Source organism: Lactuca serriola, chromosome 1 (assembly GCF_051521515.1).
Source record: "Lactuca serriola cultivar US96UC23 chromosome 1, Lser_US96UC23_V15, whole genome shotgun sequence".
Classification (NCBI taxonomy): domain Eukaryota; kingdom Viridiplantae; phylum Streptophyta; class Magnoliopsida; order Asterales; family Asteraceae; genus Lactuca; species Lactuca serriola.
Genome location: NC_136408.1, coordinates 85116648 through 85133700, shown reverse-complemented (window position 1 = coordinate 85133700; position 17053 = coordinate 85116648). Strand labels below are relative to the sequence as shown.

Here is a 17053-nt window from a genome sequence, read left to right as displayed (position 1 = left end):
TACCTGTTAGTTTACGTTGAAGACATTATTGTCACTGGAAATGATCCCACTTTACTTCATTCCTTCATTCAACGCACGGATAAGGAATTTTCAATTAAAGACTTGGGTCATTTGAGCTATTTTCTTGGATTAGAGGTTACTCACACCAAAGATGGTTTATTTCTTGGTCAAGCTAAGTATGCAAGAGACATACTTGATCGGGCTCAAATGCTCTCGTCCAAACCTGTTGCGACTCCATGGGCAGTTGGCTCTCGGCTTCACAGTACACAAGGACGCCCGTTCCATGATCCTAATCTCTATCGATCTCTTGTCGGTGCTTTATAATACTTAACCATAACCCGACCTGATCTTTCATTTGCAGTAAATTATGTTAGTCAATTTCTCCAAAATGCTTATTTCTTAGCTGTCAAACGTATTCTACAATATGTTAGAGGTACGATCCATTACGGACTCAATTTTTCTTGCTCCGTTGACTCTTCTATTGTTCAAGGTTACTCTGATGCTGATTGGGCACGGTGCCTAGAGACTCGACACTCTACATACGGTTATGCTATATTTCTAGGCAATAATATTGTATCTTGGAGTGCAAAAAAACAACCTACCGTCTCCCGCTCTAGCTGTGAATCAGAATATCGAGCTCTTGCTAATACCGCTTCTGAGATGGCATGGATGGTTCATCTTCTTCGAGACCTACGAGTTCAACTTCCCATCTCTCCTATGCTATTTTGTGACAACAAAAGTGCCATCTTCTTGTCTCAAAATCCAATTGCACACAAACGAGCTAAACATATTGACATTGACTACCATTTTGTACGTGAGCAAGTTGCTTCTAGAAAGCTTAAAGTTCAATATGTTCATTCACACTTGAAACTTGCTGATGTTTTTACAAAAGGCTTGGGGGACCATTATTTCTATTTTTTCAATCCAAGCTTCGAGTTGGTCAAAACCCAACGCTACGCTTGCGGGGGGGATGTTAGTCCATAGTCTTTTTAATTGTATTTGTATTTTAGTTTAGCCTATGTGTATTTTCTATAGGCCCATGTATATGTTGTACCCAAATTATTTCTCTATTTATCTGGAATTCTTCAATCACCTAAACAAAGGGTGATATTCTACAATTCTCACATTTTACAATCTTCATTTGTATACACATTACGAAAGATTTTGCTAAGATAGAAACTAGGCATATAAGAAACTACATATATAATTTAACAGGAGGACATATATAGGAGTTTAACTAGAGTTCAATAACTGGAGAGAGAGCATGGACATGGAGGTTCTGCCACCTCAATTCCTCCTTCAAGCATCTGGATCACCTTCCTCATGGTTGGCCTCAAGGATGAGTTCTCTTGTACACACCACAGGCCAACCATAACAAAAGTTGCAAGTTTCTTGTAGTCATCAAATGCTTCCAGATCGTTCTCAACAAATGTATCCAGTCGACCTTCTTGATAGCAATCCCAGGCAAGATCAGTTAATACCGCCACCCCTTTCTCACCACTCTCGTAAACCAAGCTCTTTCGGCATGAAATGATCTCTAGCAGCAACACACCAAAGCTATACACATCAACCTTTACTGTGACTGGCATGTTCCTAAACCATTCAGGAGCAACATATCCTTTTGTTCCTCTTATTCCAGTGTTTGTATGACTTTGATTCATCATCAACAGCTTCGCCAATCCAAAGTCAGAAATCTTGGCATTGTAGTAGTCATCAAGAAGTATATTCTGAGGCTTTATGTCACAGTGAATGATCTGGGTGCTACACTCTTCATGAAGGTATGCTAGTCCCTTAGCAATCCCAACAGCAATAAAACTCCTCTGTCTCCATGTCGGCTTCGTGTCCACAAAAAGATAATCCGCTAATGTGCCATTGCTCATAAACTCATAAACCAATACCCGCTGCTCACCATCATCACAGTACCCAAGAAGCTGCACCAAATTTTTTTGATGAGTCCTTGCAATAACATCTACCTCGGTTTTGAATTCTTTTTCGCCATCTTGAACCACTGTATTCAACTTCTTCACTGCCACTATCCTTTTTCCTATCACACCTTTATAGACTGTCCCAAAAGCACCCTTACCTAATTCATCTTTGAATCCATCTGTAGCTTCAACTAGCTCTTGATATGTAAACCGAGGCAGATTGGTTTCAACATCTTTAAGTATTGAATATGTGTTTCTCGGCTTCTTGTATATTACAAAGAAACCCACACAAATCACACCAATCAACACAAAGATTACAAACACCGAAGTACCTAAGAGAACCGATCCGACAACTATCAGACTTGTTCCATCTTTTTTTTCTCTTGGGAGCCGAGGAGGGTATTGAGGAGGAGGACTTTGAAGAGGAGGGTTCGGAAGAGGACGATCACCTACCCGGTATTTCACGAATGCCTTAACATTATCACGCTCCCTCCCATTAGAGAGTGGAAGCCTCTTCTTCCAACATTCGTTGTCCCTGTATATTGCAACAGCACAGAAACAATCTTCCAAGCAGGAACTTTTGCAGGTGTCATTATCACTGGGCTTCATGTCCGCATAGTCCGACATTGGCCAATCAATATTATCGAGCTCGATGAAATCAATGGAGTCAACTTCATCACATGTTGGAATGAAATCAGGCTTGCAATCACCACTTGGATTATTTGGATCAAGCAATGAGAACCCCTGTGGGCATTCACAGTTTGGGCGATTATCTTTAAGGCTGCAAACATTGTTATACCCACAAGCTCCACTGTCTAGATCCCGACCTATATTACATATGTTTTCTGGCTCAGACCATATTACTTCCCAGCTTGTATTGCCAGTGGCATTCTTGGGGTAGTAGTATTGACGAAAAACACCATCAGAATCTAGAGTAGCCCTATGATAATAGTCTCCAGAAGGAAGTGAGTCTCTTGGAGTAAGATCGAATCTTTCGCCATTTCTTCTCAATATATACATGTATCCCGTTGCATCGAAAATCACTTGTTCACCGGAATTTGTTGAATTGGCGGCATCATAAGTGTCACTGGTATAGTAAGCAACATAAGCATTACCTGAAAGTATATCTCGAGTGTTAAGAACAAGATTTCCATCTTCTTTGAAACGTAACTGGAATCGTCCACCAGAGAAGTTTGTTGCACTGGTTGTTGAATTCATCCCTCCACCTCTCTCCATAACCTGAGTAGGCAACAGGGTGTTTGCTGGAAAATCAAAACTACCCCATAACTTGCGAGAATTGCTACCAAAAACCACGAAGTTACCTGTATCATTCATAAAACCTGATGCAACAGCGGAAATGGACCCAGATCTCCATACCTGTGTGCCCTGAGGATCAGTGAGTACGAGTCCACTTGCACGAAGTAGCTCAACTTTGGATCCTGTAGGCACCATCCGACCTTCTTCTGGATACCAGACGATGGTCTTGTCAGGTATCTTCTCGTACCATATGGATAACAAGAAATTATCGTTACCCTGAACTTGTTTGAACCCAAAGGCAAATTCACCAGATGATGAAAGCCATGGTTTCACATCGGATGTGGCTGTGAGTGATGCACCAACAGATACAGAACCATCATTCTGTTGTGCAGCTATGAAACGTAGGAAAATAGTTAGAAAGACGAGACGCAATTGGGCTGGAGCCATATGAAATTGGTGGAATGATGGATAACAATGATGAAACGAGTATTTAATGAATAATAAGATAGCTGCTTTATGGTTAACAGAAAGACTTTTGGAGTCTACAAATCATGCAACACGTCTCTTGTGGGCAGAAAATAAAGATTGGTCTTTATGGTTCCTTTCCTTGTAATGACAATTGTTGAGCATTTCCATTGATTTTTCATTGCTGTCATGTCAATCAACGGAAACCCACATACACGGCAGGAAACATACAATGAACCGACTAGATAATTAAATGACAATTCAACTGAAGAAGAATTTTTCCCGCCACTCTTGTGGGCAGAAATTATGTTTTATTTTATTTTATTCTATGTTCTCTAATTAAATTAAATAAAAATTAGTGATGTTACAAGTGAGTTGGAAAATATATGATTTCCATATTATGGGTTGTGAAAGACGAAAAAAAAAAAAAAAAACCGATATGACTGGATTAAGTGGATTGAAAGGGAAAATCCCATGATTTCCATATTTAAGGCCTCCAAATTATTCCCAACAAGTGCATCTAGTCGGCCTTCTTGATTACAATCCCATGCCAGATCAGTTAAAACCGCCATCCCTTCATTATCACTCTCAAAAGCCAAGCTCTTTCGGCATGAAATGATCTCTAAAAGCAACACACCAAAGCTATAGACATCAACCTTTACTGTGACTGGCATGTTCCTAAACCATTCAGGAGCAACATATCCTTTTGTTCCTCTTATTCCAGTGTTTGTATGAATTTGATTCATCATCAAAAGCTTTGCCAATCCAAAGTCAGAAATCTTAGCATTGAAGTAGTCATCAAGAAGTATATTTTGAGGCTTTATGTCACAGTGAATGATCTGGATGCTACACTCTTCATGAAGGTATGCGAGTCCCTTACCAATCCTAACAGCAATATAAACCAATACCCACTGCTCACCACCATCACAGTACCCAAGAAGATGCACCAAATTTTTTTGATGAGTCCTTGCAATAGCATCAACCTCGGTTTTGAACTCCTTTTCACCATCTTGAACCACCGTATTCAACTTCTTCACGGCCACTATCCTTTTTCCTATGGGAAAATGACTTATAAGCCCAACGAAGTTTTCAAACCGTTCAAACAACCCAATTATGTTTTGTCTGTTCAAGAAAACCCAACGAACTTAATCTTTTGTCTAAAAAGCCCAACTAACTTACACTTTCGTTAACTTCTCATTTAGGGTTAACCGGCTAATGAAAGTCAACGAATGATATGGTTGATGACGTGTAATTAGATATCATAAAATGACTTGTAAGACCAGCAAAGTTTCAAAACCGTTAAAAAACCCCAATCATGTTTTGTTGAAAAAAAACCCAACCAACTTAAATTTTTGTTCAATTCTCATTAGAGGCAACCAAATTCATTAGGTATATAACTAGTTAGCAAATGGTATGCCATTATATTTAATGACATGGAATAAAAAGATTAGAATCTCCCTTTATATGTTCATTTAGGGTTTGGAGAAGAGAAAAACGAACGGCGTCTGTGTTTGATCTCTTGTAATAGCTACTTCTTATTCTTGCTCTAAATCATTGATGTCCAACTCAAGATCTACAAAGAAGATATTTGATGATGAAAACCCTTGTGGATGTGGGCGCCCTTCTTGGATTTTGACATCTAGAACGGAGGATCATCCAGAGAAAAAAGCTCAGGGCTTGTTCGAATAGATGGGTAAGTGTAATTGAAAGCTTTATCATGTCCATATTCTATCTATTTGTTTGGTTTCTTTCAAAAACACACTTATTAAAATGGACATGATAAAGCTTTCAATTACACTTACCCATCTGTTCGGACAAGCTTTAAACATTATCTCTGGATGATCCTCCATTCTAAATGTCCAAAACTTAAAAGGGCGTCTAAATCCGCAAGAGTTTGCATCATCAAATATCTTCTTTGTAGATCTTGAGTTGGACATCAATGATTGAGAGGAAGAAGAAGAAGTAGTTATTACAAGAGATCGAACATAGACGTTGTTCGTTTTTCTCTTCTCCAAGCCCTAAATCAATATATAAAGGGAAATTCTAATTTGTTTATTCCATGTCATTAAATATAATGTCATGTCATTTGTCAACTAGTTGTATACCTAATGAATATTGTTGCCTCTAATGAGAATTGAACAAAAGAGTAAGTTCGTCGGGTTTTTTCAACAAACAAAACATGATTGGGGTTTTTTGAACGGTTTTGAAACTTCGTTGGTTTTACAAGTCATTTTCTGATATTTAATTACACGTCACCAGCCATGTCATTTGTTGACTTTCATTAACCGGTCGACCCTAAATGAGAAATGTAAGTTAGTTGGGCTTTGTTAGACAAAAGATTAAGTTCGTTAGGTTTTCTTGAACATACAACACATAATTGGGGTTTTTTGAACGGTTTGGAAAATTCGTTGGACTTATAATTCATTTCCCCTTTTCCTATCACACCTTTGTAGACTTTCCCAAAAGCCCCTTTTCCTAATTCATCTTTGAATCCATATGTGGCTTCAACTAGCTCTTGATATGTAAACCGAGGCAGATTGTTTTCAACATCTTTACTAATTGAATATGTGTTTCTTGACTTCTTCTTGTAGATTAAAAAGAAAGCCACACAAATCACACCAATCAATTCAACACAAAGATTACAAACACAGAAGTACCTCAAAGAACTATCAGTCTTCTTCGATCATTTTTTTCTCCGGGGAGCCGAGGAGGGTATTGAAGAGGAGGACTTTGAAGAAGAGGGTTTTGAAGAGGATGATCACATATCGGGTATTTCACAAACGACTTAACATTAAGACGCTCACTCCCATTAGAGAGTGGAAGCCTCTTCTTCCAACATTCATTATCGTCGTATATTACGACAGCATAGGAACAATCTTCCAAGCAGGCATTTTTGCAGGCGTCTTCACGACTCGGGTCCATGTGCTCATAGTCTGATTCTGCTAATCAATATTACTGAGCTCGATGGAATCAAACGTCTCCACCTTTAATGGACTCAACTTGATCATATGTTGGAGTGAAATCATACTTGCAACCACCACTGGGATTATTTGGATCAAGCAATGAGAACCCCTGTCGGCATTCACACTTTCTGCGGTTACCATCAAGGCTGCAGACATTGTTATACCCACAAGCTCTGCTATCCATCATCATACGGATATTACATATGTTTTCTGGCATAGTCGATATTACTTCCCAGCTTTTATTGGCATTTGCATTCATGGGATACACTACAAGAAACTTGAGTTTCGACGACGAATTTAGCGACGGATAAATTCTGTAGCAAAGTTTAAGGGTTATAGCTAGGGATTTACGACAGATGTGCGATGTTGTAGATATTCACTTTATTTATTCCACATATTTCATATGAGCCACGGTTTATCGAGGGTCCAATTACGGATTTCGCAAGTGTTTATTGGCGCACCTCAATCCCTTGCGAATCGGTAGAAAATGAAGACATTTCAGCGAGGGTTCGGTGACAGATAGAGAAATTGTCGATTTTTCCCATCTGGTATGCGTTTAGCGAGAGAACGCCGCGACAAAAATTATTTTTGGGGTACGCGCATTTTTGTTTTTCAATCGCCCATCTCTCACTGAAATTGATGTAAGTTTCCTTCCCTCCCAAATCCGATTTATCACTTTGAAGTTAGTTCCTTATGCCATGTTAACCTAATATCACCATCTCCTTTCAAACAGATGACAACACAACTCATCGTTGATGTTTCTGATTCTGGCAACCTCCATAAAATCTAAAAGTAGTTTTCATTAACCTCCGATTCAAGTAAATCTCTTGATTTTCTTTTATTTTGTCGTATATTAGGTTAGGTTTAGTTAAGTTGCACAATACAGTGTGTTAGGGTTTAATTTTCCCCTTTTTCTGTTTCAGTCATCATCCTTCTTATACCTCAACATCATATGTATGTTCACGTTGAATCGATTGCATCATGTAATTAAAACCTCTATTTGTGATTCCTGAATCTCATCTTCTAAGTTGACATGTTCCTTCATCTCTCGAATGTTTGTCAAAAATTGATTGCTGTTTTTCTTATTCCTCACAAATAACTGATAATTTTTTACATCTTCCGCCCTCTACTTGATATGTATTACAAAGATGGAAATATGACTTTGGATGGTTAACCATGTAGTAGAAATAAATTTTTTGGAGTACTTGACTCCTTTTTCGTCTTCTTCTTTTAGTGATGTTTGTAAATGAATATTGCTATTATTTTGTGTGTTGAATGAACTACAGATGACAGTAAATGACTGTTCTACACATCTGTCTGTAACTATTGTATTATGAAAATTGACTATTTGATAAATGTTTTGAATGAAAATATTAAATGGAAATATATGTAGCATAATGATAACAAATTCCATCATATTAAAGTAACAAAAGACATGTTTTAGCCAGGTTTCATGTTATAGGTTTAAAGTAATTCTTCGTGCTTGTTTTCTTTCGGTCGTTAATTCCATTTCAGAATTAGTCAAAGGCTACTAACATACTATACTCAAATGCCTATACTTCTAATGGTTGTGGAATTTTGATTTTTTAAGTTCCGATTTTCATGTTCATTTGATTTCTTCAAGTTGTTACAGGTGTAACACATGTTGCCGAAAGTTCATGCAACAATTGAAATTATCAGCGACTCCCACCATAAACATCAAATAGGTTTTCTCATTCTCTTACTCTTCTTCTTTCTGTCTGTGTTCTTGATTTTTCCTTACAAGTGGCAAGTGCTTGGATTTGATCAATCTAAGGTTCACATTTTGATAATTCATAACTGAATCGTTGAACTGAGGTCAATTAAGCCATTTTTAGTGTTTTTTGTTTTGTTACAGGGTTGGAAAGACATCTCTGATTGTCAAGGCAGTATGAGAACTATCTTCACACCACCCCTGCTATTCTTTTAACCCTAAATTTCACTCCTACATATTCACCACCACCAGCTCTTCTCCCTCATCTTTCCTTATTGCATAAAATTGTTTTTCCTGTGAATTTACTGTAAGGAGAAAATAACTTTCCTGCTCTTAAAGTCATGGTAACACACCTATGCCAATTTTTCATCAAAATATCTTATCTTCAATGAAACGTGAAGTTCAACTCTTCCATGTTGATGAAATTACACGTAGAGCCTTGGAAATGGTAAGAAACAATAATAAATTTTGTACTTTATCTTTATAATAATAATAATAATAATAATAATAATAATAATAATAATAATAATAATAATAATAATAATAATAATAATAATAATATTTTTATTAGGACAATCACAACCTGCATTTGGAGCTGACTTCAAATACACAGAAAGAAAATATCATCGGTTTTGGAACATATGACATGTAAATGGTGTAGCTCTACTGTAGCAGCATCCGGAGAATTAAAACTTGTGCCTTATGATGCTCAAACATCAAATCTTTCCAATTCTCAGAAATGGAATCAGGATTCCACCTTAATTGGGAGCTCTCCGATTTTCTGTTTAAGGTTTCTCTCTCTTTAATTTTTCATTTTTTTTAACAACAGTTTCTACAACATTCTAAGAAAAATCATTGATCATGGTTTTTGTGTTTTTTAAGGTATGGTTGGTTTGGTAAGGGTGAAGAAGGTAACAACATTAACAATGGTATTGGTATTGGTGGAAGTGTGGGAATGGGATTGTCTACATTGGAATGGGTTGATAGTCTTACTAACATAAGCGTAGGTGATCTGCTCTCTGAGGTATCCCATAATGCAGTGGGTCCCACTCTATGTCATCAGCAGATTTCATACAGTTGTGATTCTTTTGATGTTGCAATTGCTGCCCACGTTAACAAAAATCATCATGAAAAATAATGGATTCCCTCCCACCACCATTCGGTCTTCAATTTATGATGCAGAGGAAACATGTGATGCCTTTTCCTTCCCTAAGAATACTGAGAAACTACTGATGATTCCATCAACATCTCTCAACCAGGTAAACTAAAACATATCATTTTCTTTTCACCAATCACCATTTCTTTTTATATAATATACTTTTATCTTTTTGTTTGTTGATAGAAATCATGTGAACCAGAGGAGCCGAAAGAATGTGAGTTTGATGAAAATCATATTCCTGCCCCAAAGGATCTCACCTCACTTACTGATATCTATTGGGTATGTATTGTATTGTATTGTAATGTCTTTAGTTTTTTTAGTCAGAAATAATTGATTTTAATTTATTGTTTAATTGTAGTCGGTCTTTTTTTCTTATTCTTCCTATAAACCTTCCATACGCTTTGTTGGGTGTCGGTCTATTTGAAACTTCTTGCTTTTTTCTTAAAATACAAAGATATCAATGCCTTCCTCCTCCTCCTCCTCGTCATCATCAGAAATAGCCATATAAAGCTTGTTTGGTCCTACTAACTAATGTTTTTTTATTGATTCATGTTGCAGGATCACCATAAGCTCATACACACATGGCCTATGCATAAAAGAGAAACTTGGCTAAAGAAAAACAACATAAGGATGATGTGTAAAGCATATTATTTTTGTTTGTTTAACTGAACATGAGAGAATCTCAATCTGGGGTAGTTAAAAAATACTAAAGATGGCAACCTGCATTTACCTATGTAGTTATTTAGAAGAGTTCATGATAGCTAGTTACCATGTTTTTTTTCCTGTAATGTTAGAGTGCTGATAAACCATTTAAGCTCTTTTTTACAGGTGAAACACTATTTTCAGTGTTACATGATTCTAAGTGAATCCAAGGTGTATCTTGAGGTCCTTTCTTAAAAGCATTCTATCATAAACTCAATCATGATCATGTTTTTGACTATTTCAACAATTGGTTGCTTGAAAGGTATGTATTTTTCGCATGTGAAACAAATTGAAAGAGATACGACGATTAACCGTTATGCTCCCTTTTATTTATGTTTGATTAACAATCGATAATCTTTTCTTCACAATTGTACATAATCATGGAAACTTGTTTATTATCTGTGTATATATATGTTTTGGTGTATTAAGATCATTTGAATTAGCATAATCTTTAATTGTGTAAAAATATCCAAAATGGGAAAGCTTTATATTGGTCAAAATGGGAGAGCTTTATATTGTTTATTTCCTTTTGCTTTTTATAAATAACTAATGATTAAAAAACATACTATAAAATGGTTAATGGTTTTGCTTTGCTGTTATTGCTTTCTGTCCTCATGTTTCTCTCTCATTGTGGAAGGGTATTTCATCGAATAGGATCAGAAAACCAGTTTTTTGATTGTATACTTTTGGGGTGAATTTGTGTATGCCAGTTGAGTAGGTTGGATGTGTTTCTAAAGGCTAACTGTGTGAAGGTGAATGCTGATACCCCTCAAAACCAAGTCAGATTTTTGAAACTCATTGGTCAGTTTAGTTTTATTTGTCTGTTTACTTCTCAAAATTTGTGTTGTTGCTTCAAGTTCTATGGGTGATCATTCTTGTCCTTAAATGAAAGTTGCAAACAATTGATACAGTACTAGAAGTTTGCCCTCAGATCCACCTCAACTGTTATGGAATGAAAGATTAGTGTTTAATTATGTATATTTTTATTAGAAAACCTTGGTCTATGATTTGTTATTATATATAGATATTGGTATGATTTTTAAGGTAATTTACAAATTTAGTCCTTATGATTTTTAATGTAATTATCAGTGGCTTGTTTACAACTATCTTGGAGAGGGGTGATGAAATGATCTTTCTTTGATCCAAAGTCTACTGCCAAAGTTTATGTAAGTTCTTTCTCATTTTTTTGATATAAAAGAGAACTCAAATTTTTTTTTTTTTTTGTAAAAGATTGTTGGGTTGGATTCTATTTACATGAATATAAACTTTAGATAATAAGTAAAATTTTGCTGATAAAGAAGGGTAGTTCTATAATTTTCTTCCTAATTAAAAATCTTGTAGATGCTTTGTAATAGTCAACACAAATGTTCAAAGAATCAAATGCCAGGAGAAAAGACAATTTCCGAAGACCAGTATGCAAACACAGTATTTTCTTTCACCAAACATATATTACCTTTTACTTTTTGGTCGGAATGGGAATTGAATTCCATTCCGGTCCAACACTTGGTTTCAAATGCTTCCAACAAAGTCTCCTTCCATTGCAGGAATAAGTAAGTGGCACTTGGTCCGCCCAATTTAATGAGATTTAACTGGAATCATAATTCCATTACAATCCTTCTTTCAGATGCAAGATATGAAACAATAGAAAAGATATATTCGGAAATGCAAAATATAAGAGGAAATGCAGAAATATGGCTATATTATACTTTGAAATCAAATAGCAATGAGTGTTTAACATTGATATTTCATTGTTAATGTTTGGTTTTGGATTCTATATTTATTTGATGCTTTTGGTAATTAAATGATAATGTTTGATTAGGGATTGTATAATTATTTTTTGTTTTAGATTTGTAATACAAAAAAAAGAGTTTATATTACTCGTTTGCGAGGGTTCAGCAATGGAAAAGAAAAAAAAAATCATATATTAAATTTGATAGGGATCAGCGACAGAATATAAAAAAACATAGAATAGAGTTTTGCAAGGGATTAGCGGCAGATTAATGGTGCCGAGTTTTGTCGCTGATGTCCTAAATAATTGTATTAAGTGACGAATTTGCAATGGATGATCCATCGCTAAGGTCGTCGCAAGAAAAAAGTAATCCGTTGCTAAATATGTCGCTAGGTTATTAGCCACATTTTAATTGGCTAGAGAGTATGTTTATCGCTTATCCGTCGCAAACGTCCTTTAGTGACGGAATAGTGAGGGATTTTTCCGTCTCTGAAACCCTGTTTCTAGTTGTGATAATAGTATTGACGAAAAAACCATCATAATCTAGAGTAGCTCTATAATAAAATTCTCCAGAGGGAACTGTGTCTCTTGGAGTAAGACTAAATCTTTTGCCATTTCTTTTCAATATATAAATGTATTCCATTGCATCATAAATCACTTTTTCACTGATATTTGTGGAATTGGTCGCATCAGCCGTGCCACTGGAATCATAAGCACCATAACCTGAGAAGTTTGTTGCACTGATTGTACGGTTGTTAAGAACAAGATTTCCATAACCTGAATAGGCAACAGGGTATTTGCTGGAAAATCAAAACTACCCCATAACTTGCGAGATCAAGGATCTATAAAATCTTTATGCCCATTTTAGTTTTTTTTTTTTTTTTTTTTTTTTTTGACAAGAAGGTTACTTGTTTAAGTCATAATACAATGTCTTTGCAAAATGCAATGAAATACGATAGACAAAGACACCCTTTTGCAGCTATTGCATTCAATTTTTATCTTTCTAGCTAAGTTAACACTACTACAAAAATGGGTATTACCAACAGAATTTAGCGATTGAAAAATCCGTCGGTAACAGAGACGGAATACCGACGGATTTCCGACCGATTAAGAAAATCTACATATCATGATTTTAGTGACGCATTTTGCGACGGTTAGCAACATATTCCGTTACAATGTACCGACCGTTTACCGACGGAAATCAACAACATTTTGTATGCCCGTCGGTAATCTGTTGGTAAAATTATGATTTTTTTTTAATATTTGGGGCAATTTGGTAAATACCATAGATGGTGAGCTTTAATTAGTCAAACTCGGTGAGGCTGAAAGATTACTCCGTGCCCCCCTTTCTCTATTTGAACGACGACTCACAGGCAAGAATCATCAGCATCGCCACCTGCTGCCACTCCGGTTCTCTTGAGGCAGCTGCCGCCCTCGAAGGTGTCATAAGGCATTGCCGCTGCATGAGCTGCTGGATCACACCCTTGGATCGGATTTGAGCTTACTTCTCCATCTTTTTGTAGAAAAATCCTAATTCAATCGCTATTTCTGACAGATTTTTTCCTCCGCTAAAATCTGTCGGTAATACCTAGTTTTCGAGTAGTGAAACCCCATTAAACTCCCATTGGAGATGGCCTTATCAAAAACAAATCCATTAACCGAGATTAATTATTCACTAACAAAGTTCGCAAAAACAAGAAGTCAAGAACATTAAACATCTACTAGTCTTGTTAATTATGTGAAAATCCTAAAATCGAGAAGAAAAATAACACATTTTCATATTTGACATAATCTAGATAGTAGGCATCAACGATAATTAACCACCCTAGCTAGTTTCTCAAAGTGTGCGATAACTAAACGGAATTTTACAATCTTTATTTCTATACATGTTACGGAACATTGTGCTAGCATAGAAACTAACCATAAGAAACAACATATAGGATTTACCAGGAGAACATATATAGTAGAGTAACTAAAGATCAGTAACTGGTAACAGAGACAGAGCATGAACATGGAGGTTCTGCCACCTCAATTCCTCCTTCAAGCATCTGGATCACCTTCCTCATGGTTGGCCTCAAGGATGAGTTCTCTTGTACACACCAAAGACCAACCATCACAAATGTTGCAAGTTTTTTGTGGTCATTTAAGGCCTCCAAATCATTCTCAACAAATGCATCCAGTCGACCTTCTTGATAGCAATCCCATGCAAGATCAGTTAAAACCGCCACCCCTTTCTCACCACTCTCGTAAACCAAGCTCTTACGGCATGAAATGATCTCTAGCAGCAACACACCAAAGCTATACACATCAACCTTTACTGTGACAGGAGTGTTCCTAAACCATTCAGGAGCAACATAACCTTTTGTTCCTCTTATTCCAGTGTTTGTATGACTTTGATTCATCATCAACAGCTTCGCCAATCCAAAGTCAGAAATCTTAGCATTGAAGTAGTCATCAAGAAGTATATTCTGAGGCTTTATGTCACAGTGAATGATCTGAGTGCTACACTCTTCATGAAGGTATGCGAGTCCCTTAGCAATCCCAACAGCAATATAACTCCTCTGTCTCCATGTAGGTCTTGTGTCCCCGAAAAGGAACATCGCCAAAGTGCCATTGCTCATGTACTCATAAACCAATAGGCGCTGCTCACCATCATCACAATAACCAAGAAGCTGCACCAAATTTTTATGATGAGTTTTTGCAATGGTGTCAACCTCAGTTTTGAATTCTTTTTCACCATTATGAACCACTGTATTCAACTTCTTCACAGCGACAGTCTTTTTCCCTATCACACCTTTATAGACTATCCCGAACGCCCCCTTTCCCAGTTCATCCTTGAACCCATCAGTAGCTTCAACTAATTCTTGATATGCAAAACGAGGTAGATTGCTTTCAACAGCTTTCCTAATTGGATACGAATTTCTTGGCTTCTTCTTGTATATTACAAAGAAACCGACACAAATCACACCAATCAATACAAAGATAACAAATACAGAAGTACCTAAGAGAGCGGATCCTACAACTATCAGATTTTTTCGATCTTTATTTTCTCCGGGAAGCCGAGTAGTGTTTTGAAGAGGATGATCACCAATCTGGTATTTCACGAACGCCCTTACATTAGCTGAAGAAACCTTCCTCCCGTTAGAAAGTGGAAGCTTCTTCTTCCAACATTGGGTGTCCCTATATATTGCAACAGCACAGAAACAATCTTCCAAGCAGGAACTTTTACAGGTGTTTTCATTACTTGGGTTCATGTGCACATAGTCTGAAAATGGCCAATCAATATTTTGGAGCACGATGAAATCAAACATGCCTCGCCCATTATTGGAGTCAACTTCATCACATGTTGGAGTGAAATCAGGCTTGCAATCACCACTGGGATTATTTGGATCAAGCAATGAGAAACCCTGTGGGCATTCACAGTTTGGCTGGTTACCATCAAAACTGCAAACGTTGTTAAACCCACAAGCTCCAGTGTTCGAATCATCATTTATATCCACACATATGTTATCTGGCACGAACCATATAACTTTCCAAGTTGTATTGGAGGTGGGATTCTTCGGGAAGTAATATTGGCGAAAAACCCCATCAGAGTCTAGAGTAGCTCTGTGATAATAATCTCCAGAAGGAAGTGACCCTCTTGGAGTAAGATCAAATCGTTGGCCATTTCTTCTCAATATATACATGTATCCCGTTGCATCAAAGATCACTTGTTTACCGGAATTTGTTGAATTAGAATCATCATATGTGCCACTGATATAGTAAGCATCATAAGTATTACCTGAAAGTGTATCTCGAGTGTTAAGAACAAGATTCCCATCTGGAAGCAGACGTAACTGGAATCGTCCACCAGAGAAGTTAGCATCACTGATTGTCGAATTCATCCCTCCACCTCTCTCCATAACCTGAGTAGGCAACAGGGTGTTTGCTGGAAAATCATAACTACCCCATAACTTGCGAGAATTGCCACCAAAAACCACGAAGTTACCTGTATCATTCATAAAACCTGATGCAACACCCGAAATGGATCCAGACCTCCATACCTGTGTGCCCAGAGGATCAGTGAGTACGAGTCCACTTTCACGAAGTAGCTCAACTTTGGATCCTGTAGGCACCATCTGACCTTCTTCTGGATACCAGACGATGGTCTTGTCAGGTATCTTCTCGTACCATATGGATAACAAGAAATTATCGGTTCCTTGAACTTGTTGGAACCCAAAGGCAAACTCACCGGATGATGAAAGCCATGGTTTGACGTTGGGTGTGGCGGTGAGTGATGCACCAACAGATACAGAACCACCATTCTGTTGTGCAGCTATGAAACGTAGTAGGAAAATAGTTAGAAAGACGAGACGCAGTAGGACGAGCGCCATATGAAATGGGTGAATGATAGACAACAGTGAGGAAATTAGGGTTTACTAAATAATAAGATCATTGATTCAAGGTCAACAGAAGAAAGACTTTTGGAGTCCACAAATAATGGAATAAGTGTTTTATGGGGTAGAAGATTCCATACTAATTATAACGATTCCTTACTAACAATTGTTGGACCACTTTTTTTTTTGTGGTCATCATTCAATGGGAATCTAATGTGTATGATCGATGAGGTAGCAATGAATGCAAAAATAGCCTAATGGAAAGCAATATGGAAGACGTAAAATATCTGGTATGTGATGTTACATTTCAGAATCGTACAAACTTTTTGTAATTTCAGTCTTCAAAGAGGATCCTGAAGCATTTTTAATGTTTGGAAAAAAAAAAGTAAGACAAAATTGAAAATTTTATCAAAAGTGTTTAAAAGTCACTTTATGCAAAAAGTTTTTTACTAGCATCATTCATTTATTTTGTTAAGTTTTTTGTCCAAAACATTTTAATAAATCTTAAAATGACCGATTCACCTTTTTAGTTTTGTTTTTTCATTTTTTTAGATACAAAAATTAAAAATAAAATAAAAATAAATAAAATACCATCTAACCCCATCCTCTCTCCCACACTCTTCGTATTACCATCTCTCTCTCTCTCTCATAATTTGGTTTTCATTCAGACGGAATATATGGACACATTATCATTGCCGAAATTTATGAATGTCGCCACCACCGTCGGAAGTTACTAAATCCGCCA

General features: G+C 36.7%; 2 protein-coding genes and 1 pseudogene across 2 annotated transcripts; all 3 read right to left on the bottom strand.

Moving 5' to 3' along the window:
- Positions 1–1057: 1057 nt before the first annotated feature.
- Positions 1058–3726, bottom strand: LOC145093945 (G-type lectin S-receptor-like serine/threonine-protein kinase LECRK3). Its single transcript, XM_079032196.1, has one exon. The coding sequence runs from the start codon at positions 3627–3629 to the stop codon at positions 1245–1247; it is 2385 nt and encodes a 794-aa protein (XP_078888322.1). The 5' UTR covers positions 3630–3726; the 3' UTR covers positions 1058–1244.
- Positions 3727–4045: 319 nt separating this feature from the next.
- On the bottom strand, positions 4046–6869 carry LOC145058019 (G-type lectin S-receptor-like serine/threonine-protein kinase RLK1 pseudogene; annotated as a pseudogene).
- Positions 6870–13693: 6824 nt separating this feature from the next.
- LOC145093934 (G-type lectin S-receptor-like serine/threonine-protein kinase LECRK3) lies at positions 13694–16371 on the bottom strand. The gene has a single exon (XM_079032187.1). The coding sequence runs from the start codon at positions 16303–16305 to the stop codon at positions 13912–13914; it is 2394 nt and encodes a 797-aa protein (XP_078888313.1). The 5' UTR covers positions 16306–16371; the 3' UTR covers positions 13694–13911.
- Positions 16372–17053: the final 682 nt, after the last annotated feature.